Here is a 23,877-nt window from a genome sequence, read left to right on the forward strand (position 1 = left end):
TTATGYAGGAAAGTTCAGCTCTTTGTTCTTGACCTTCAAGTATTACARTTATTCAGTGACTCAGGTTTTAGCCTGTAAGTCTGCAGCAATTTACTAAATTTTTTATGCTTCTAGGAGATCCCACTTACACCACATTGCATATTGTGAGAAAGAAGTGGTATCCTGCCTGATTGATGRTGATGTTTTCCTCCTACACAAAGAGGCAGTATGATTAAAAGATCTATATTTAGCATGGATTATCACACATGTAAAAATGTTGGTAATTTGTTAAACTGTGTTATGTGATGTGGGTGTGGTTTAATMGAAGGCAACAAGACAGATTATGAAGAGGCAAAGACGGAGAGTGATGCTGCCTCAGTGTTGATTTAGCCTGATCCTGGGTCAGCACTTAAACCCAGTGATTTAGTGTTAAACATTCCCTACTCCAACTGTAAATTAAGCCCCAAACAAATCAACCCATGACATGTGTTAWACTTTCCAGGAGGTAAGTTGTCTTGCAAAACAAAGGTTATTAAACTTATCCATTATTCAGATAGTAATTGCTTTCATCTTTAAGGTGATTTGTTTCTATTTTCAAGAATATTGTTTAATACTCTGGAGAGTCAGGGGCAGCCTCTGACCTCTCCCAGCCAAGCTGTTCTCTTGGGAGGTGAAACCTACTCTGATCTCCTGAATGCTCCAGGAGCTCRGGAGCTTCTCACCTATTTTGGTTCATACATTTTCTTGATATTTCCCTTTAATTCATGTAAAGTAATCAGACAGATAGGAATATCTGCATRTTACTCATCTTTCTTTCTTTGTCTTTATTAAATATTTTGCCTCTGGGCACCTTCAGGATGAGAAATCATGTTTKCTAGTCAAGGAAGAGACAAAAATGAAAGGATATGGGATATCTAATATTTAAGTGACTGGAGCTGTTAAGGCTGCCCTGTGCCTCTGTCTGTTGCTGTAACTRAAACTGGAAATCTGGTGCTTAAAATAATTAGTTACGTGAAGATTTTTGTGCTCCAGAAACCCAAGRTTTCATTGCACTTGAACAGATTATCGATGACAACCTCTTCTGTAGGCAGCTGTACAGATTTTTGTATGTATTTATATACAGTCACATTTCTATGTGTTTTTTTATCAGGAATGGGATTTTGTAGGCTGTGAACTTGTATAAACAAAACCATTGCCTGGAGATTYATCACAAGCTTTCAATTCTTCCCCCTCCCCTAAAATGGCAGGGTTCAATTCTGAGTTACTTCTTTTCTACTCAGTAAAATATGAGTCATGGACTTAATTTGCTGGTCCATGGGTTCTTTATTGCTATTCTGATGGGGAAGAAAAGAGAGGAGATAATTGTATGTGTAGGCTCAGACATTTATCTTTGTGTGTTCTTCATCTCAGCCTCTTTAGAGACTGAGACCATTATCTGCTGCTTGAGATCTTGCTTTAAAATGTACTCAGCCACTAMGAGTAATGCACATCATTTTTGCACAAACTGATGTTACAGTGGAATTAATATAAGAAGTCTAAAGATGATTGTTCTCTGTATAATGGCATATATATGAGGAGATGGCAGCTGAAGCCTTAATATTTATGCTTGAAGAATCTAGCTACGGATTTAGATTTGCTGGATAATGAACTTCTCTGTTCCCTATAAATCAGGAATAGCCCTCGTATTTTTAACTCCTGGCTTTTCAGACGATCTGACCTGCTTTCTCTGTCTCCACTGCCTGGCTGATTTGAGTGCTCTTGGCTTCTGGGGAGGGAAATGGGGAGGATCCAGCTGTTCCTGCTGGAGCCTGGGTGGGCAAGCAGGGATGGTGGGGAGGCTGCTSCCTGCTCGCCTGGAAGTAGGTCAGGACCGCCTGCTTGTTTTTAACGGGCATTGTGAGACTGTGGTGAATATATATGTTTTGGATTTTTGTCTGCGTATAAAGAATAGTTCTTGCATCACACTTTGCTGTACCTAAGCGATTTTGAGATTTTTGTATGTAAACATACAAATTTTCCCGAGGGATTGTTGAACTGTGACAGGTGCAATTAAAGCAAAAAAACACCTTTTTTTCTTTTTTGTTATTGAATTAAATTTATACTTGTTTTTTGCATATCAGACTGTAGTGATTTTATAAGTGTTGCGAAATGCACATTCAGTGGAGATTATGAAGTCTTCAAACCTTTATGACTACTGCTGTAGTTTACAACAGAACAAGTGGGTGGTTGCTTCCCAGTGGAGTGTGTTTTATGCCAAGAGACAATCTGTATTGACCTTGTACTGCCAAGTCATAAATGCATAAAATCTGTGCTTTTCATGGAAACACTGACAAGCCTTGAWCTGCAGTGGACTGGCAGAATAAAAATATTAAAATTTCCAGCTGCAGTTAATGTCAGATTTTCATTTTGGTTTTGCTGGCTGGCAGCTGACAGAGGCCTCATCTCAGAACAAGATGAAATGTCTTGGAGCTTTTTGTTGGTATTGTCACAACATAGACTCTGTCTGATAATTTGGATATACAAGGCTGACTTTAAAACCCACCAAAAACAAAGAAAGGAAGCTGCTTTGTGAAGCAAATGGACAGGAATCTTGGGCATGTTCAGGTTGGGTATAGTGGTACCTCAGAGGTGTGACCTGCAGGCAATGTGTTGTTTTCTAGCCACTGAAGTTCAAGCAAGCTGTTTGGGAGAGATGTAAGAATTGCAAAACTCTTATTGACATTGTTAAAGGAGCATGAATTAATGTTTGCATCAATAAGTGTCTGTTTTCACATATCCAGACTGTCTTTGCTTAGAAATTACTTCCTTTGTGAAAGGAATCACAAGGATGATGCCCAGAATGACATTGCTGGCAGGGGGTGATGGGTATGTATGTCAGAGGATCCCAATGTGTGCTTTTGAAAATTAATTTTGGAGCTTTTTCCTGCTGTTAGAAGACTGATTTTAACTACAGGGTTGTGGTGTAGTGGATCACATGCAGATGTGGAGACCAGGGCTTCTTGAATTTGTTTTAATTTGGTTTAATTATAATATGGTTTTTAGTGCCTTAAGGAAGGGTAATTAATGTCGCAGTTCTTCTTTAACAAGGAGAACAAAAAAACAGTGCTTGCTTTACGAAAACTTTGTATAACGATATCAGGTTAATATGGAAAAAGCATTGCTGGCCTATCCATGCCTTGCTTCCTACCCCCTTCCGTTGTTCTTTGTCAAAACTAGATTTCTCCCTGGCTGCTGTGGCAGAACACTCTCATGTGGCTGTTTTTTCCTCTCTTTGCGGCTCCATGTGATGCTGTGTTCACAGTGCTGTCACACAAAGTAAAATGTCACTGTCGATTTAGATTCAAACCTGGCTGGTACYAGTCCCTTACCCACATCTGCTCATTATAAATCTGACAGATTTGCAGTCTCTCTGCTCCTGTTTTTATCACAGCCACCTTGAACTTCTCCTTGTATCCTCTTTCCTTTTCTCTGTCTTGGATTAGGACAGTTGCTCTTAGKAAGGTACAGAGAGTACCTTCCTGGYGCTGCCAGACTCTCCCCATGTCYGATTGTTCTTTCTGGTGTCTGCTGATGAAATTTCRTCAGCAGTAAATCTTCACCCTTGGATCTGGCAGCAAGATTTTCTGCTTGTAGTGATTACACACAGAACTATTTTAGATCCTGGTTSTAAATGTAATTCCACTTTACCTTCTGCTAAAATTTGCCACTGTCTTGTTTTACATTTTCAAGTATTTTTGACCTGTCAGCACTTCAGGTAGTGAGTCAAGCCTGGCAAGAAAGTCACTCAAGTGTTCCTCCTTTTGTTTTTGGTCTTTAGTCTGTTGTAGTAGGCACTACTTTTGTCTGAAATAATTTCCTATTGTTCATAACTTATCCATTACTTTGCTGCCTTTGATGCTATTGCTGGGCTTAAAAGTGTATTATCCTTTTAATTCAAATTACTGACTAAGGTGATGCTTATCTCACAGTGTGTTCTAGCATTTGGAAGTGGGGTGTGTACTGGTTTTTTTTTCATTTTTCTTCTAATAAAAGAAACCAAAAGCAAGTCATGTTTTTAGCCATGTCTGTGCAGGGCCTTCCCCATTTTATTTTTGCATCCCTGTGCTTTTTACAGAGTTCTTAAAGCAACTGTTTCTGTAGTCTCATGCAAAGTGCAGATCTGGGGAAGGAGCCTGCAGGTGACTCCTCACTGGAAAGTGTTACAATTGAGAAATGTGGGGAAGTATTAATTCATGGAGCAGCTTGAAGTTTTTAGGAGGCTGTATAAATTGCATAGCAAAAAAAAAAAAAAAAAATCCAGGGGTAGGCAAAAGCACTCTAGGTAGGTTTTCAAGTATCAGTATGTTTTTAAGATGGGCAGAATGGCCTTGTCAGAAAGGTAGCTTGAAAGATGTTTTGGAGGCRGCAAACTTTTCAGCTGTAGCCAAATTTAATTGTTTATGGTTTAATCAGACTTACACGTAACTGGCCAAAAACCAGCTATAGGCCTGAGAATGACAAAATCTTTGAAATGTGAAATGTCTGCTCAAAAGGGAGGTAGAAAGGATGCTGTGCTAATTWTTTGTTTGATTGGAGGGTTTTTTGGACTTGGAAAATGGGATGGATCTCAGCAGAGTAAGATCTCCACGGCAGAAGTCACTGTGGAGGAAGGAGAGTAACAGCAGGAACTACTCCCACTGTTTTTTAAAAAAGCCTTTTTTTGTGAAATGTAGATGAGTGGGAGGAAAAATTTGTGCTGTCTGTAACCTTGCTCTTTTCTTTTGGGAAATACAAAGATGCTTTGGTCTGTTTAACTTGAGAYTCACAGTATGTTTGAAAGCATCAGTGGGTTTTCAGACCTGCTGAGTTTTCCAGCTGCACAGCTGCAGTAAGAAAGTTGGGCTTTAATGGTCCAAAAAGCACCAGACAGGTCCTGGAGGATTTGTCTCTCATAGTTTTGGCATTTTATCAATGTGTGGTCTTTGTTGTCTTGAAGCTCATGTTCAAGAATTCACATGACATGAGTAAGTGTATATGTATGCCTTGCCAATGCTGTTTTCAAATATTAAATATTTTATTGGAGCTACAGCTGCAATAACTCATGGAGTTGTTAACCAGTGGCTACTGATGRTGGATGCAAGAATTGTCTTGAAATGGATCACAAAAAGCTGCAAGTACTTAGGGGTGTTTGCCATCCCCAAGGATCCTGTGGAGGCAGGCAGGACCATGGGTGCAGAAGAGGATGTGCAGGCATAGGAGGGGCAGAAGAAGTGATCCATCTCCCTGATGAAACCCCTRTGGGTGCTCTGGGACTGTGGGAGGATCCAATTTGCTGGAGCTCAAAAGAGTATCTGGGATTGTGGCTGCTGGGAGCTGTGTTCTGCACTAGATGGGCCATTGATCCGACTTAATGGGTTTTTTTCTTGTGCAAAGTGATGATTTCCTTCTTTCAGAATATCTGTTCTCCATTGGAATCTCATTTAATGAGCTTATGTAGTAGAGTGAGTGACTGTTGCTGCTTGGCCTTTTTGTCAAGAACTGATGCTTTCTTGTTTATCAGCTTCTCAGTCTTGTTTGGCACGTTCAGTTACAATGCTAACATCTTAATTTAGAAAGGTGGGAGACATTACCAGAAAAAATTGTATCTCTGTTATTTCCTTCTTAGMTCTTTTCCCTCACTTGCTCCCACTCTGCTTCTTGGGGCTGACTTTCTTTTCTACTCACATCTTTCAGCAGTGCAGTTGCATCTCATCTGTAAACATCTTGGAGGCAGAGATGATCACCTAATACAGTTTTACATACTAAAATATTTTAGTATCCTACCCTATGGTCTGTTATTGAATTAATGCTTTTTTAAAATGTTTCAAATATGAGCTGTTACATAAAAGTTGTAATATGAGACTTCTGGGCTCAAAGCTCTTTTTCTTAGAGTTGGAGTAGATGGCTAAAATGCTGCTCCTGTTTCTGATTTTTCTCAGCACATTACCTGTTTAGTAACAAGATTGTATGGAAGGGTCAGGTTTATTACAGCCTTGGGTATGTTTAGTTGCAGGATGAAGGCCATGATTTTTGAGTGTAATATGTCATTATACCCCAGATGGTAAGTACCTGAAATGTGTTAGTCCATGGAGCACCTGTCTAAGAACACTGACCTCTTGGGTGATTTAAGTGGCCTCTGAGTCTTTTAAATCTCTTGTTTCAGGAAGTTAAGAAGGATGTAGAGCCCAAGGATGATGCTGTGCCACTCAGGAGGGAGAAATCTGGCAATGTAGCCAGCCTTGTGCAGCGTATGAGCAGCTATGGGCTTCCAGCAGGAGGATTTCAGCCTCATCCCCCATCCAAAGGCTTCAAGAAGAGTATGTGGTCTTTCCAATTCCTTCAATTGCGCATGCTGCTGACGTGCATATTTTTAAAATAAACATGGATTATTTAATGCATGACTTAGTTTGAAGGTTATATGGAAAACTAGAAACATAGGTGGAAAAACTGTGATTCAAAGCCAAATTTTGCTCCTGTGTTTATGAGCAGAAAGTTTATATGTAGCTTTTAACACCAGTAATRTGGATGAATATTCTCTGTGAACAAGATTTAGACCCCCACCCAAATGTCAGAGAGCTCTGTAACTTGTGTGCTCTGTTTGTATTATCCGGTGCCTGAATGAGAACTGCAGGCCTGTTCATGATAATCAAGCMTTTTCTTGTGGCCAGTTAAAATGRAAYGTTAAAAYATGAAAGCATTAAGTTTTGCTACAAATTCAAGTCTTTGACAAGGAAACCCTGCGTAGTTCAGATTCCTCCTGATGGGCTTGCTTCTGGTGTGAAATGAGGTRGARTTGGTGGTRTCAAGAAAARGTATTRSTTTTCCTTTTGTTRTAACAGCAACCCTCAGGATGGTYAGGATTGTAGCACTGGTGCTTTTTGTATCGGTGATTTCTGTGTTATAATGCCAGTTTTTAAATCAAGGTGACAAAACTTRGAGCAGAAAACTTACCATTCCCTGCATCCAGCAAATGGACTTCTGATTTGTATTTGGACATAGCAATCTCTTGCAAGATACTGCTTTAAACTATTGTGGCTTCCTCTGTGTTATAAGGTGTTGAAGGCATTTATGATTTAAGCTTTTTTTTAAAAAAAAGAATTCAGAGCTTACTGGTTCTGGCATGTTTATGCTTTGAGGTTTTGCCTATAAAAAAGAGCCATTAGTTGCCTTTTAAAACCCTGAAATGGGACCACCACCTTTACAAATTTATGGAGAACTTGTTCCAGGAAACTAAGAACTCAAAMCCACTTTTTAGTGGCTCTGATCTGTGTGTGCATGTTGGCAACAGCACGTAGGTGCCTGTTAGATGTTTACACAGCAGGCTTTGGAAAAATCCAACCTGAAAGATCAATGTTGTTCCTAGATAAAYGCAGCCAGGCTCTGAAAGGGAATCAATGTGATCCTTATGGGTCCGTCCACCTGGAGATACTGTAGGATTCTGTGAACATGATCTGATACCAGTTCAGCTGTCAGCTGTTGTTCTGGTCACCCTAACCCTGGAATGGTCCCATATTTTCCATGTCACATCCTCATCCTCTGGTGGCTGTGGCCAGGGTAGTAGGTACAGCTTGGTCTCRAACTCTGAAGGGCTCTGGCTACTCTTGTCCTTCAGGAGAAAATGGTGATCAAGCACTTCCCTTTGGGCACACAGCTGTTTACCTGGTGCAGTGACAATTTCTGCATTTCCATTTTACTTGCTGTTCCCTTTTTCCTGGAAGATTGTTTAAACAGCTTCTGCAGATCCTGCTTGCTCTGGGCTGCGGCAATTGCTCTCTTTCCAGAGCTTAGTTGTCTTTGCATTTCTGGCTTTTCRCTTGCTAAAATGAGGTTTACAATGTTAAAAACAGTTTTAAGTTTCTTCAATAGCAAGTTTCCATGTGCAGTGGGACAGGTTGTCTGTGCCTGCTCTGTCCTTTGTGTTGTTCCCACATGCTGCTCTCCCTGAATTCAGGTATTTTTGTGTCAGGTGGGTGGTAAGCTGCAGGCAGAACTGTCAGTTAGATGTCTGCCTTTATTCAGCAGAAGGAAAATACAGAAGGTCTGCTAAGTGATGGCAACAAAGGGCTAAATTTGGGTTACTCTACAAAACAAACAAAACCTGAAGCCAGRAAAGTTGTTTTGGAAAGGGACAGAATTGCCTGCAGGCTGCCAGCCTAGCAGTCGTGCAGCAGCACGTGAAGCTGGAGTGCTACTCTCGGGGAGGGTAATTTCCCTTCCTAGTTTAGTATTCTAGAGATTTTCAAAAGTGGAAGGCCTTCCTAAACTCTGTGTCCCTGAAAACAGACCTCAGAGGAGAGAGAGGGCTCTGGATGGGAAATGCATCCAAGGGTTTCCCCCCGACACCATTAGATATAATTACAATATGAAAAGGAACACTGAGATCAGATTTATACCAAATGGCAGTGACTTTTTAATTTGCCATTTTTGGTATCAGKTAATCTCCTGCAAAGCAGAAACTTTGAAAGCACTGCAGGAGGCAGTAAAGGCCAGTGAACCATTTATTGCAATTACTCTTAACTGAATAATCCCTCTGGGCCCATGCATGGGTTCCAGTAGAGGTRAAAGAAGGGTGTATTATATGGGCAATTATGTGTTATTAGAAATAACCCATAAAGCTTTGTTTATTTGGTTTATTTGTCTCTTGCATAGATCATATACCAGCATGTAGAAATGCTTGATTTGGTGAGCCCTCTCAGAAATTTTAGATGCTGAATGTTACTCAGATGCCTGGCCTGTTTTGTAGTGAGGATGCTGGGTGTGGTTTTCTAAATGCTTGACTTTGGACTTTGAACAGTGCTATAATAAGACAAGGATCAGTCTTGGAGACAGTATCTGTGTTTTGAAATGTTTTTRCACAGCTAATCTTAATTGCTGAAGCTTGAGTGTGGAAGGAGTACAAAGTCTGAGAGAAAGCATGGAAATTACACAGCTCCTCAAAGCTTAGGCTCTACCACTTCCAGCTTTTGATTCATATTTTCATTTAAACTGTGGCAGATTGCTTTTGAGGAGGATAGGGAGTACCCAAGGGTCATAGCTCAAGATGATAATTGCCTTCAAAAATTGCCTGGCTGCTATGTTGTGGAAAAGGTCTGAAGGCATGGCCTCTTGTTTGAAGGAGAGAGGCATAAACTGTCTGGGTTGAACAGCAGCATCACTCCAGGATATGTGCAGAATAATTAGGCAGCGTGGGTTCACACCGCTGTGGCTGCAGGGTTTGTGTTCTCGGAAGCCACTTCAATGCTCTCCCCTCTCGGGATGTCATTTTGCCTTTTTAATGACAGCAGAGCTTTAATGATGTGGGGCAAACAGCTAAAGACTGCACTTGATTTTCATCTTGCCTTTGTCAAAGACTGCTAATGGACACTTAGTTTGAATTACTAGATRACATACTGGCACTGAGCAAAGGGAGGGCTTTTTTATTCACTGATAAAAATGAGTTTAAATTTTGAAATGGGAGCCCAGTAACTGTTGACATTACCTCAGCTGTGGTTTGCACGTTCCTTGTTAGAGGCCAGAAGATCTGTAAGCTCTCCAGTGTTGTGCACAACAAATGGTGTTCCTGCTTTCAGGATTGCCAAAGGACTGGAGGCTCAAACTTGCACGTTTTCTTCCAAGCAGGTGCTAACTGGCAGTTACTGTCATTCCTGSAGATTTTGATCAGGAAATAACTTGAAAAATCACTGTAGTGGGGATTTACCCGAGTTGCTTGTGTCAACACACTCTTTATAGCGGGTTGGTAATTGGCGATGCCGTGTTGGTTTTTTGGGTTCGGCAGTCGCTTTCTGAGGTCCATGGAAGCTATGGCACGCTAGCTCAAGGTGACACAAACAACCTGTAAACCCAGCATCAAAAGCTGCATAGCTTTTTGGGATGTTTTATGGACCTTCAGGAGCTGAGTGTAAGAAAGAYGAATTTTCCTTTGTGAATGTTCTTACTTTTGGTGTTTCCCTTGAATCAGAGTCCAAGAAGCGGCAGTGCAAAGTGCTCTTTGAGTACATCCCACAGAATGAGGATGAGCTGGAACTCAAGCTGGGGGATGTGATTGACATCATTGACGAGGTAAGCTGTTTACAGAACTGACCATCCATGTGCCAAAAGTTAAATAATTTCTTTGGCTGATTACTTTATTACAAGCATGTCAGAAAAATAGCATGGGAAGTAGTGTTTTTGCAGCTAAAGTTAATTTATGAGTTCTTTCTCTCAGGGTCTAATACTAATCAATGAATGCTAGATGTTGAGAAGAAATATTTGATCGTCACAGCAATAAATTGTGTTCTGTTACACAGATTCATTTTTTTTAGAGTTTTACAGTACTTTGGCCCTGTCTGTGTCATTCTTGGCTTTAGGATGCTTATGCTAAAACTGTTAGACAACTTTCTTTAGGCTGACATGCTCCAGACTGGTATAGATGAAATATGTTACTTGACTTGATTTGCCAGTTTCATGCTCTGTTGTAAACTCATTGAGTTGGAGTGGTGGTGGTCTCTTTTCTTACCCATGTGCTTCTTTGGTCTCTGGCCCATTCAACAACTATGGTGGGAGGTCTGTATATGTGGAAAGTGTCTCTAACAAATGTGAAATCTGTCAGGGAAGCTGTGGAAAAGATCAGAGTGGTTGTGGAAGGAACCTTTTCAGAACTGGGTGGAAAACTTCGGCGCAGCAGGCTCTGACCTTCACTGGTGCCATCTCTTCCTGCTGCCTCCCTCCCTGAGTCTCAGAGGATGGAGGATGAAGCTTTCTTCCTATCCATATGTTACTGGTGGTGCTTTTTAAGTAGCTTTAGGATACTGTTTATTTTTCATGTGCATGACCCTCTTTGGAAGAGAGTGCCAACCTGATACTTGCCAGGAAGGACCCATCCATTCTGCTGGCTAGGAAAAAAAACTATGCCTTTAGATGTATTTGCACTAATACTTCCCGAATTTAATATCTGAGTAAACAGAGCAAGCAACTTGCAAAACCTGCTCACTAAACTCACCGTTTCGTAAATACCTTTGTGTGGGGGTGTTTTTAACAGGGTGTTCCTGGGTAACCTCAGCACTTCAATTTGTGTCTGGTGCCTGTACTGGCAGTTGTGACTGGATGGTGCAGTGTAGGCATTCATATGAGAGAGCACATGCAGAGAACTATTGTGGAAGCTGCTGTTTTGGTTGCACGTGTCACCATCTGGAATTATTTTCAGAGAGTGTGCAGTGTCATGTATCAGAGATGACCAAGTAGCCAAGCAGAATAAAAAGATCAGAGCATTTCCTCATCTGGTTTCTTAAGGAAGTGTGGATTATATTTTATTATTTTTTTTTTKTTAATACTTTCCTAATGATTTGAAAATATGTTTTTTTTAGTAGCTAGTCTTTGCTACTTTGAAAAACTGATAAGATATTTTTAGGGACATGCTACCTGGTAGAAAAATACCACAGCTTACGATGATCACAGAGCTGTTTGGACACTGACTTTATGGTGATGTAGACTGACTTTAGGTGTAGACTGTCTGTCTGCTTCATGAAACTGTACTGATGGGACCAGAAATGTAAAGAGTGGTAAAAAATCCTGTCCACTGATTGTGCAATATGCTGGGATAACTTGTCTTAGGTAACTTGTCTTCATTCCTGTGAGAGGATTCATTTCTGTTTATATATAAAAGGTATTGTTTATGTACATGCAGATGACTCGTAATGGTTACTTCAAGGAAAGATCGTTTGGTCACCTCTTTCTTTGGGGAAAATAAGGTAAAATCAGCTACATGAGGGGATCAGTTCTGTCAGTTACTTGAGAAYAGTTCACTGTTTAGCCCTTGAGTAGTTTTTGCAAATGGAATAGTTGCAACTGAGACCACTGATCATGAAATCAAAGGTGGAGTCAAATGGGTTCAGAAATTAAATGGCTGCTATTGAGGAGAGCAGAAGTAATTTTTAGGGAAGAAAGTTGTACTATATGCTGACTGAATCCACAGGGTTTTCTGTTTATAGAACGTCACGTGGGTTTTACACATCAAGAACATGCACAGARTGCACGTGATGACTGTATCATTGCTCTAAAACCTTTATTTCTTCTTTATCTCTTCCCCTTGCTCCTGTCAGGAGCAGCACAAAATAGCAGTTTTATTTTTGTAGTATTATATTTTTAGTATTTACATACTGTTTTTCCAAGCAAAATAAAATTTCATATAACATAATTAGGGAAGTTTTTAGTAAAAGAAAAAAAAAACAGATATGCAAAGCTGCTTGTTTTAGCCTTCTTCCCCATTTTTTGTTTAGAAGCTGGAGTTTCTTGTAGAAATAAGTCCATGGGATTCACACTGAAAAAAAAAGCTCTGGTGGATGTAGCAGAGCTGTGCTTCCCTCTTGTGGAAATTGGATCAYCTGGTGAGATTTTGAAATGGAAGAGAAGGGTTATGAAATTGTTATCTGTATTGCTGCTGCTAACAGATGTGCAGATTTTCTCCACAAAAGCATGTAGAACTTCTTCAGCCTGTATCTTAATGTTGATTCAATAAACCTTTTGTGGTAATACAGTTTGTGTATAGTCAGGGGTTTTTTAAAGGCAGTACGGTGAGGAGGCCCAAGAAATTTTGGGTTTGTTCCTGAGTGCCTCTGAATTGGTATTGCTTTGCTTTGCTATAAAGCACTTTGCTGACYACATTTCTTGGCAGAAGAATAAATGGATGCTCAAGTTGCTTTCTGTATTGTAAGCATTAAAAGTCCCTTTCTCGTGGCTCCTGGGGAGTGGTGTGGGTGAGTCAAGGCATTTGTATTTTAGTTTGCTATCATGTGTTCTGTAAAGCTTGAGATRCCAGAGCCTGGGCAGCACTTGGCAGTAATCTGTGCCTAAAATTTGTTTCAGAGGACCAACCTCTGAGTTTGAACCATCCACAACAAAGCAGTATTTTTGTACCAGGATGCCTTTAAAAATAACACTGCTCTTTTCATTGCCTGTGTCTGTAGCTGCCAGGTTCTGCCTGGGCTCTGCTTGCCTGGAGGTGAGCTGGCATTTAAAAACTGTGCCTGTGTGTCAGGCGTAGTGACCTACAAAGCCAGGCTAAAAAAAGATAATGCAAACAGCTGCTGCTTGGTTTGTCTTTTTATTTTCCTCTTGCTTTCCTTTCTTAAAAACAGCTTTCCAGCCTCAAAATAGGGCAACCTAAATAAAAGATTTTGAAAATTTATCTTAATTATAGTTTTTAAATWGTGCTAATTAGGTAAGTAGACTGAATTTATTTAAGGCATTTTGAAAACTGTTCAGAAATATGAAGAACCTAATTCTTCGTCTGTTGTCATTGTTTTACCCCATCACCTCTTCATGCCCAGCTTTTGCTTGTTCCGCTTTAGACCATGTGGGGTATTYCTGGTAAACTCTCCATTAAATTTTGGAGTATTTAAATGTAAATAGCACAACAGGAATTCAAGCACATAACTAAACATTAGAGTAATTATGTTCCCTGATTCTTGAGGTTTATTTGTAAATGGCAATGCCAAGAAGATTGGCATCCAGCGTATTTCTGGCCTTAGGACTGCTGTGTGCCACCACAAAATCCTCATGGATTCAGTGATGTGGGTCAGCTCTKCTGGCAGGTCCCTGTCCCCGTGGCACGTGCTGTTCACCCTCCTGCTAGAAGGAATGGACAGCTCACTTTTCCAGGACTCTGGGATGTCCTTAAGGACATTTCTCTGTTCTACCCAACATTATCTGTWGAAATTTTATTTTTCAAACTTGTGTCTTTTAATTGAAATTATGTGAAGCTGCCCAGTGGATCTGAGGCCAGGGGGAACATGACTGGTGGGAACTCGACGAGACAGAGGAAGAGACAGATGGATGGCAAGAACACATAAAAATTTCCATAGACACCCAGACTACAGTTTTCATCTGCATTTCACAAACAGTTTTATATTTTCTTCTTCTGTTAGATGTGCARTTCTTCTTACTCTGTCTTGAGAAAGCTGATGAACATTTTGCTGCTTTTCCGGATTAACTGCCGTGGGGCTAATCTCATGTTTTAATATCATTGCTGTAGTGAAACAAGCAATATTAAGTTGTTTTCTTGTTCTTCTTTTTGCCTAATGCTTGTACATCTTTGGTAGGTTTCTTTATAAAGAAATCATGGTCATTTGAACTTTGCCCAAAGTTGTTTGTAGAGTTTTATAGGTGACGTGTTGATGGAATTGATGGGAATTTCCTTTTGCTCTATTGGTAATGTGCAACATAYTTCTGTATAGGTAGAAGAAGGATGGTGGAGTGGAACACTGAATGGCAAGGCAGGGTTGTTTCCTTCAAACTTTGTGAAAGAATTGGAATCAACGGATGATGGAGAAACACAGGATGCTCTGGATGACACAGGTAATGTTCTATTTGTTGCATACCCTTAGCAAAGTAATTTTTTATTTCTGGTATAATTTGGAGTATCATCGTTATAGTACAACTATACTATAGTATAAAATAGACTATTTTTAGTCTTCCTAAGAATAGTGTTTTATTTCTTTCTAGAAAGTGTTGATGTTGGATATGAAGATATCTGTCCTACTCTCAGTTCACTTGTAATAAAGTTTCATACATGGTCTTAACCTTGCAAATGTGTGTTCTACATTTTATCAGTAGAAATTTCATCRCATATGAAGTTGACATTTTTTTAGAATTAGATATGGAATTATTCTTTTGTTTAATATTTTTCAGTCTTCTTCTCACAGACATGAATTGTCTAAAACAGAAAATTTAAGTATTTAACCAAGTCATTTGAGAATTAAAACTTGAATTAGATCAAAACAGAGTGGAGTGCCTCAATTTAAAATGAGTCCAGGGAAGGAAACCCTGGTTCTTAGGGCTTAGATTATGTTTTAATCTAACAGCAAAATGTTTTTAAGGCAAAATTTACATTTGGCTGTTCTTTTCTGGCTATGACTGTACAGCAGGGGCACAAGCAGACACTCTGTGGCTGAACAGAGCAGATCTGTRCTTCACAAGCAATTACTCTGATACCTTGAAAATGCACTTCAGGAACATCTCAGTCTATGAAGATCAGGTTGAAGGGGATTTGTGTGGTATAGTATTGTTGGAACAGTGATGTTTTTTGGGAGCATCTTAACAAGAGTTAATTGCTTCTTAAAGACAAYTGTGTTGAGGGAAATGTTCAAGGAAAAGAGATTTTTTTTTTACCTTGGGGTAACATGCACCCTCATTTACATGATGCCCAGTACTGATTGCTTCAAACAGGGGCTTGCTCAGACGCAGAAAAGAAGAGGCTGGCTTGGAATTTTTTTTTTTTTTTTTTTTTTTTTTTTTTTTTTTTTTTTTTTTTTTTTTTTTTTTTTTTTTTTTTTTTGTAAATTGTGGAAATAATTGCAGTAGCATAAAAGAGGAGTTGTTTGAGCAGTCTCAAATAGCTTAGTGGCTGTCTCCTTGGAGGTCAAGTTCCCTGAGTTTAGTGGGGTCTGGTGTAATGAATTTACAAATGAGTATGTGTTTTCCTTAATTCCTGAATACTGAGATCAGTGAGAGGGAGCAGTAATGTGAAATAATTGTATGTTCTGTCAGTACCTAAAAAGTTGGTAGGCCCTCATCCCCCAGGGGTTGTATTTAATGCTCAGTGCTTTCACAGCCAGGATCTGAAGGGTCTGTTAGTTCTCTCCTCCCTCCTGGGAAACAATAATTTCCTCTTTCAYTCARCTGTGGTGTTTCAGACWTGCAGCCTGGACCTTTCCCACCCAYGGGATGTTTAGCTGTCCTGTGAGATATCTGAGGGGGATATAACGAAATAAAGAGTATCTGGGTTGACAAAGGYGAGAGAGAAACTGAAGTCAAGAGCAATGTATCTTTACAGTACCATCAAAATATTTTAAGTTTGTGATAGAGGGAAGAGGCTTTAATCTTCATTGCACTTCACAAGCCTGTATGGGCTGAAAGGAACTTGACCCAAAGGCTAAAAGGGGTGAAGCTGTTTTAACTTTGGTTTAGAAAAGCTGTTTTCACATTACTGTCTCCTGGAATCTGTATGCAGATGTGTACTAATTTGTGGGCTTTAACAGATTTAACCATAATTTAAAAACTAAAAAAAAAAAAGTTCGAAGCTCTGAACACCCAAATTGAGTTGTTCTCTGTTTTTTGGGGGATGGATAAATGCTGTCCTTTAAGACTGGAAGATTAAAAGAATTCTAAATAGTTGTATTATCCAGCAATGATTAATCTCCAACAACTGTATCTGGTTTGAATGCTTGGAGCATTTTGAGCAATAGGAAAATGTCACTTGGGTGCCTTGAGATGCATCAGTCTGCCACCGAAACACAGTGTTTTCCTGTGGCAGTTGAAACATGTTTGGATGCATTATGGAACTTTATTGATTATCGCTTTCTGTGGCTGTAGCTGTTCAAATGAGAAGCTTTTAAACGTTGGACTAAAATGCCATTTTCAGAGAGTGCATAAGCAGCGTTTCGTAAAACTAATGGAAAACACTGACATTAACAGGCTGTGGAGCCTGAGTGCTAATTGAAATGGCAGGAATATTAGTGAGCTGTTTAGTTGCCAGAGTAATCAGTTCAAAACTGGTGTAATTTAAGTCGGTCTTATATTAAATGTAAAATGAGAACAAATGTGAGGTATTGCAGCTGGAGTGGTGTTTCTAGAAAAGTTGTTTAGCGGGAGCAGTGCACAAAGCTGTGCTGCTTCCATTTTTTTCCCAGTAAAGCAAATAAATAATTTCAGATTTAAAATAGCTTTCCTTTTCTTTTTTTTTTTATTTTCAGAGCCTGTTTTCAATAGTCCTACCTCACCTGTGACCTCTCCAGGAAATGGGAGTGAACCTACATTGGGACCAGCGCAGCCAAAGAAAATCCGAGGTGTTGGGTTTGGAGATATCTTTAAGGAAGGCTCAGTGAAACTTAAAACAAGATTATCCAGTAATGAATCAGAAGATAAAAAGCAAGATAAGGTTTGTAGTCATAAATATYGTTATTTTGAGGTTTTCTGTAAAAATGATTTAGGAGATTTGGAATATGACCATAATCTGACTCTCATAGGGAACTTGCCTATAAAACAAAACAAATCCCTCAAATTGGTTTCACAGTAAGTTGTATTTAACATTTATTCCAAAAGGTCTGCTCAAGTGTCTTGGTATTTAAAACATTAGAGACTGAAAACCAAGCTGAGACAAAAACTGTGTTTTCACAGCCATGTGGTGAAAGACTCACTGGTATCTTGAGCACATCTGCAATGTAAGGTCTCTCATAATTCACCTTGCAACAGATTTTGTATATAGTCTGGGATGAGATTAAGTCTACCTATGCAAGTTAAACTTGCCTTTTAAACCAGAGAATATTTTGGTGTTTCTTTGTGTTTTGGCTWATTTGGATTTTTTCTCCAAGTTTTGGCAGTTGTTGAGATTGCTGTTCTAGGTGTCAACTGCCATTACCTTCAGTGAGTGCTGCCTAACTGGCTTCATAAATTACTGGTTGTGTAAGCCTGTAWGGCTGAAAAATGCAGTTCTCAGATTATGCATCCTCATTTGTTTTCTTTCCCCCATTTTTTATGAGTGAGTGGGAAAAGGAGCACTTTTATTCTTTGTTGTTTGGGAGTGCTCACCCCTTGGATGAACGGCAAAAATGCTCAGTACTTTATCTTGAACTTATTATTTCAACAGCTTATATATGGATTTTTAACTTTTGATAAAGACAGCTGAGATAGTACAGAGTTTCAGTTTTGACTCAGGTGGTCAGTTCAAGAAAGATTTTAAAGCTTTTGTCCATTTCAGTGTTAGTTTGTGGGTTATGCTCATTAATGCTGTTTTGCTGAGTGGTTTGTTTTCCTCTGCCATGGTAATAATTGTAATGGTTTAGGGCAAAAGGTGAGGTGAGTCCCTGAGAGGAAGACAGGGACAGAGGCTTCCCTGAGTGTGTTTTCCCTCAATAGCAATGCTCAGATAATAACAGGGTCTGTGTAGGGTTTGTTTCTGGTCCACTCAGAGCATTAGATGCTTTGGAAAAGTTGCACATGTGTTGCCTTCTGTTTAAAGCTCAGAATGTTGCCTCCTAAAGAACRTGTTGTTTAGAAAAGAAAGTCCATGGCACACCTTACTGCATCCTTTCAATATATAGATGGATATATGGATGGAGAGAGACTTTTTAGTGGGCTCTGTAGTGACAGGGCAARGGACAATGGCTTAAACTGAAAGAGAGGGGAGGCTTAGGAAGAAAAGATGGGAGATGAGGAATACATTCTTCATGGGGAGGGAGCTGGTGTGCTGGAACAGGTTGCCCAGACAAGTTATGGTGGCCCCATCAGTGGAATTGTTCAAGGCCAGACTGGACAGGGCTTTGAGCAGCCTGGTTCAGTGGGAGGTGAGTTGGACTAGGATGGTTATTGATGGTTATTCCAACTCAAACCTTCCTGTGATTCTGTGAAGGCACATGGGTTCTGCTCATTTCTCTCCTGACTTTGTCCCTTGATGTGGCAGTCTGTGAGATCATTACATCTCCATGTCAGTGCTGTTAGAGTAGGTTTTCARGACCTATGTTTCAGTTTGCTTTCTTGTCATGAGATTGATCATTGAAAAGGATGTTTCCCTACTTTCTAACTTGTTGCTTTGGAATATAAAGAGCCTATCCAAACTCTGTGCAATTAATATGAAGTCTGATCAGACCTTTTGAATTGTTCTATTTGACTGAGTATAAACAATAAAATATGCWGGTGGTGTGCAGTTTTGGTTGGCCTGTCAGGAAAGGTCTTGTAGGCCATTTCTMAGCAAGAGAGGAAATGAAGTGAGGAAACAGTTTTGCATAGCTTGATGTCAAAAAATAAACAGTTTAGGGCTTAATATTCCACTTACACTTGTTGCCAAAGTCATCCCAAAGGTGGACAGACTTACAGAACAACATGGAGTRGCTGAGGGAGGTAATTCTCATGGAGGTCTTGTGAAAATAGATGGCTTCCTAGGATTTGTGCTTAACTTGCATTGGGGTTAGATGAAGGGATGCAGTTTTTTGAGACGGGGAGAAACAAAAAAAAAGCTGTGCAGAGAAGAGAAGGCTCTTTTCCCTTGGGAAATTTGGGGATTGTTCATCGCAGGAAGGCTGAGCACTGATGTGTCTGGAGTGCTCAAGAGTGTATATGCTGCTGCAGGAAATAGTTCCAGCTCTCCCAGCATCCTGCCTGGGCCCAGGCTATTTATACCCTGTCTGCCTAAACTTCCTCTCTTACTTCTAATTGCATCTTATGTTGGAAGGGGGAAATGTAGAGAACTATTTCCATGTTGGAGGTGTTTRATCTCAGAGGTGAGTTATTTTGGTGCTTCCTTCATATACCATTCTGGAGAGAGTTAAATTGCATAGGTACTGCAGGAACATTCCTCTATGGTATGTCAGAGGTACCAAGCACCAGCCTAAAGACATTGTCTGGATCTAAGGAGAGTAAATCCAGTTTCTCTGGCAGTAGAAGATCTGCAGAATTGATCTGTAGATGAAAATGAGCAGAGTAACTAAAGGCCGTGGGATTTTTCACATCAGTAATGCAGTTAGGACTGCACAGGTAAGTCTTTCAGATGCTATTCTGTGTTTGTAGCTCTGTGAGTGTGAAGAAGTGGTTGCAACTGAAGCTGCCAGAATCTGCCTGGCAGTTCATTAAGTTTCTGGGAGGAAAAAGAAACTATTGTATCATTTATTTTGGGTAGGTGTTAACTCTGAAATTTGTGGCAATGCCTCTGTGCTTTTTCATTCAGGAGAAATCTCTAGTGACACTTAACCTGTTCTGTACAAATTGCTGAGATTGAAGGGAAGCTGGGATGGGTTTTCATTTACTCTTTCATTTGTCTGAGTAGATAAAAACTGATTGTTTGAGGTGCTGTATGGCTGCTGCCTTATTCCAATGCAAAGTAAGAGTGGTAGGCGAGTTAATCTGAGCAGAGCTGTTAAATAAATGTTTCTATTACGTGCTGGARGAGATGATTTTCAGGCTAATGTGAGAGTAACACCTGAAACTGCTGAAATACAATTGCTGAAGTGTATTTGGCCGTGTCCTGAGATTGGCTTCCAGTTTGAAAGCTGTGCCCTGTCTTTAATCAGTAGACAAATTCTAATTGCGGTGTCTGTAATGGAGTAAGTACAGTAAGCTAAGTGCTTAATGGGAAAGCTCATTGCATCTCTTGGAGATGGTAATTTGCATCATCTCAGCTAATGAAAAATTGAGTGTGTCTTGTAGCCCAATCAAAAACAAAATTCTAAAGAATTTCTGTTAACAAAGTTCTCTTCCCTTTGTACAGCCATTRCCTAACCTTCCCCCTGGAGCAAAGTTAATTCATCTTCCCAGTATAACAAAAACTGAAAACTCACCTGAAGTAATAAAATCAGAAGCTGAAAGTAAACCAAAAGGTAAGGCTGATGGACATTTGCATCTGTTACCTGGCAGTTCTTTCTTGTGAACTGTTTGGTTATCAGTTTTTTTGTGTTAAAATCTGAAACTTCTGCATATACTGGAGTTTTGTACCTCTGGGGAGTTATGCAAGTGCAAAAAGGTCTAAAGGAATTTTACTTACATTTCTGTAAMGAAAGAATAAAAACATTTGTAGAGTTGTTTCCCAGAACAAAGTAAGGCTGGGGTGTGAACTTTTTTTGCAACAGTCTCTCTGCATTRATTTTCTGTTGATGTATTGAAAGGGATTCACTCTCTGCCTGGCTTTSTTCCCGTGGGATGCAGGAGACCTATTTCCATGGAACAGTCTCYCAGCACCATTTCTGTCCCTAAGTTACACAGGTTCCTTTGCAGGGTTTTCTGTGGGGATGGCAGTGTGCTGTTGCAACTGTGTGAAGTTTCTTGCATCAGAAAGTTGGTATTTACATCGTTTGAGGTCTCTTCCCTCCATAATCCAGTTCCATTGTGGTTCTGTTTGTACTTTAAAAAAAAAATAAATTTATTGTCTCTTAAGAATTTATGACTTCATTTAGCTGCCAAATTGCCCAGTTTTATCTAGGGAGATATTTTTAAGCCAACCCAAAACATCTTGTGGGAGTGCCAACCCCATATAAAAAAATAACTTTGATTATGTGATGTGTAGATAGCTCATTTCCCCGCTTCCAGAGCAGGCATTTTCTCAACTTCTGTATTGTAATTTCAAGTATATTTTTGTTTTATGTGGAAATACCTTATTTTKGTGTGTTGTTTTCTATGGAATGCATAATTTGCAAAAATAAGAAAACTGCAGCATCTTGCTTTCAAGCCATTCCAGTACTTTTGCTCTAAGAATCATCAAGACAAGTGTGCAGTCCTGTGCATTGTGAAATTTGTCTAAAACTGCATAAAAATTAACCCAACTCTGCCTGATAAAAATTTGAACATTCAGTACTGGACACCCAGAACATTCAGCATTTAACTCATTTCATAGTTTCAGGTGCATTTCATGCTAAAAGCACAGAAATTGGACTAATTCTGTACCCATCCTGCATCTCTGTTTCCCAGAGAAACAAACACAGCAGAGAGGAACTTAAATGTGGCAGTAATAGAAGCTGTAGGAGAACATCAGTAGGTAATACCTATAGACACCATATAAGAAAATCTTATAACCTTAGGAAGAAARCTTGTTTTTCTTCCTTAGTGTTTAAATATTTAATTATAGAACATAATACATTTTATGTGTCTCATCCTCAGTTTTGAGATCAGGTTTAAAATAAACTCTGTTCATCTCTTAGCAGATAAACACTGATCTCTGAAATGTTTAGACTAGAATGGCTTATTTTGCAGTGGGGCTCTGCTGTTTCTGGAAGCTTGTTTTGGCCTCTGGTGCAATTATGTAAAAATATTTTCTTAAAAAATTAAAATAATCATGGTTTGACCCCTCTTTCCCCCAATTATGTTAGGATACAATATCTGTGATTGCTTACTTTAAACTAACTTTTCTTAAAAATATTTACTAATGCTTAAATGCTGTAAAATTAAACTGGAGTCTTTCTTAAACTTAACTACTGGCAGAATACCAGGCTCACAAAATAAGATGCTAAAGGGGCAAATTGTACAAACTTCTCTCATAGGTGGATTGATTTCCTGGTGGTGCTGGTGCTGGGGTTTTCAGCCCAGCACATGGGGACCTGGGCAGGGTGCAGAATTCCCTGTCTCCAGCCTTCCTGGCAGCTGGAGCAGAGTCAAACAGCCCCTTTCTGGCACTGCTTTTTGTCTGTTGTGGGACTCAGTGTATATGAGGAGGGGAGATAAAGGATTTTACTGGCCAACTTCCCAGGCAGTAAGGAAATGCATTTATTTTTATAGAATCACGGTGTAGTGAAATGTATTACAGTCACTCATTACTGGCGAATAAAATCMTAGAATTTGATAAATATTTGTGGTGTACCTGTTGAATTTTTTTTTTTAGAGTCAATGTGAATTTGGGGCTTTGTACTTCAATTTAAACWTTATTCTCTTTGACATGGTTCTTTTGTTTCTGTGATTCTTCATGAACCACAATATATTCAGGCTATGGCTGAACATTTTGATTACTAGATAATACATCAAAATAATGCAAATTCTTGTACCTAAGATTACTCACATGGTAACATATCTGTGTRCATACATATATCTCTATAAGCTCTCTCTTTAAGCTTGGCATACTTTTGCATTTTTACATAGTGATTGTCACTGACTGTGGTAGATTTTTATTTGGGAATACAATTTGTGCAGTTTTAAACTAAAGATGTGTATCTGGATTAAAATACAAGAACTGCAAGAAGATTTGACTGCAATTCACTCATTTATTTTCTTATCACCCAGCAAAAGGCCATCATTAAGAATTGCAGATGATTCTGTGACTTGATGTTGTGCTGCTTTAACTGGGGGATGATGCAGCTGCTCATTGTGAGAGGTCATGGCAGCACCTAAAGAGTCCTTTTTGTTTGCTTCCTCTTTCTTTGTGTYAGCTGTAGAAATCCAACCTTTTTATCTGCTAAATTATTTTAAATGTGCTGGGGTTAAAAGTTTTATGTTTATATATTTTGGCYTCTCTTGTTGTTTTTGTTCAAGTGTGGGAAAGGAAAACAAATCCTCTTGCTTTTTCACCTGAATTGTTATCATGATTTTAAGTGGATTAGTTTTGAGCTGTACCAAATGGAAAGAAAAGAATTATTCTTTCTGCTTTTGCAGAAGAGGCTGTGACTGAGTTGATGSCTCATGATGAGCTCTGGTTTCGATTGTTTAGCCAAGGAATGCCTTTGCTTCAATTACTTGGTTTCACTGCACAATTTCTGAAGTGTGCTGCTTGACGTGTGTTGTTTTATGTGTTAGTAAAGGATRTCACTTGAAAACAACTGCCTGTATTTAATTAGGATTGCAAATTTGRCATTTAGATCAATTTTGAGAAAATACATGTAAACTCTAATAAGCTTGAAACCATTTTTGTCTAAAGTAGCTCAAAATTGAATATATAAATGCTGTGGGGAAGCTTAGATGGACTGTTACAATTTTAACTGTGATATTTTTAGCTTTTTTTCTCYCTCTGAAATCAGAGGCCTTGAATTAAGTTGCCCTTGTGAAAAAAAATGTTTTGGGGCTTCTAATCCTGACTTCTCAAAGATTTATCTCCATTACTCTATAATTATATAATCTTATTTTTCTTGTGGTTTAAAAAAACAAGCTAACATTTGTTAAGCAGTTTTGGATGGCTGGTCTAGAGGAGAGGTATGATTATAGTGTTGATTTCTTTAGTGAGCTGTTATTATGTTTCTATTATATTATTATATTTAATATATATAATATATTTATTAKATWRTATWTGTRTTATATTATTTGTTACTACCCATGGTATCCAGATTAACTGAGTTCCTTTGTTCCAGCCAAGGAATATTGCAGGACAATATTTTCCTATGAAGGCTCAAATGATGAACTCAGCTTTAAAGAAGGCGAGATCATTCAAATAATCAGTAAGGT

At 39.1% G+C, this 23,877-nt stretch overlaps 1 protein-coding gene across 3 annotated transcripts in view; it reads left to right on the forward strand.

Annotated features, from left to right (window-relative positions):
• The window catches only part of CD2AP (CD2 associated protein), a 78,269-nt gene that overhangs the window by 32,249 nt on the left and 22,143 nt on the right, over positions 1–23,877 (forward strand). For all 3 annotated transcript variants that reach the window (XM_057378564.1, XM_057378563.1, XM_057378565.1), the window contains 6 exons: positions 6,161–6,314; positions 9,956–10,056; positions 14,208–14,328; positions 16,725–16,909; positions 20,231–20,339; positions 23,784–23,875. In XM_057378564.1, the coding sequence (XP_057234547.1) occupies positions 6,161–6,314; positions 9,956–10,056; positions 14,208–14,328; positions 16,725–16,909; positions 20,231–20,339; positions 23,784–23,875 (762 nt within the window). The remainder of the gene's footprint in view (positions 1–6,160; positions 6,315–9,955; positions 10,057–14,207; positions 14,329–16,724; positions 16,910–20,230; positions 20,340–23,783; positions 23,876–23,877) is intronic.

This window comes from Malurus melanocephalus, unplaced genomic scaffold, assembly GCF_030028575.1.
Source record: "Malurus melanocephalus ecotype Western Australia unplaced genomic scaffold, MMel_1.1 scaffold_363, whole genome shotgun sequence".
In the NCBI taxonomy this organism is placed as follows: Eukaryota; Metazoa; Chordata; class Aves; order Passeriformes; family Maluridae; genus Malurus; species Malurus melanocephalus.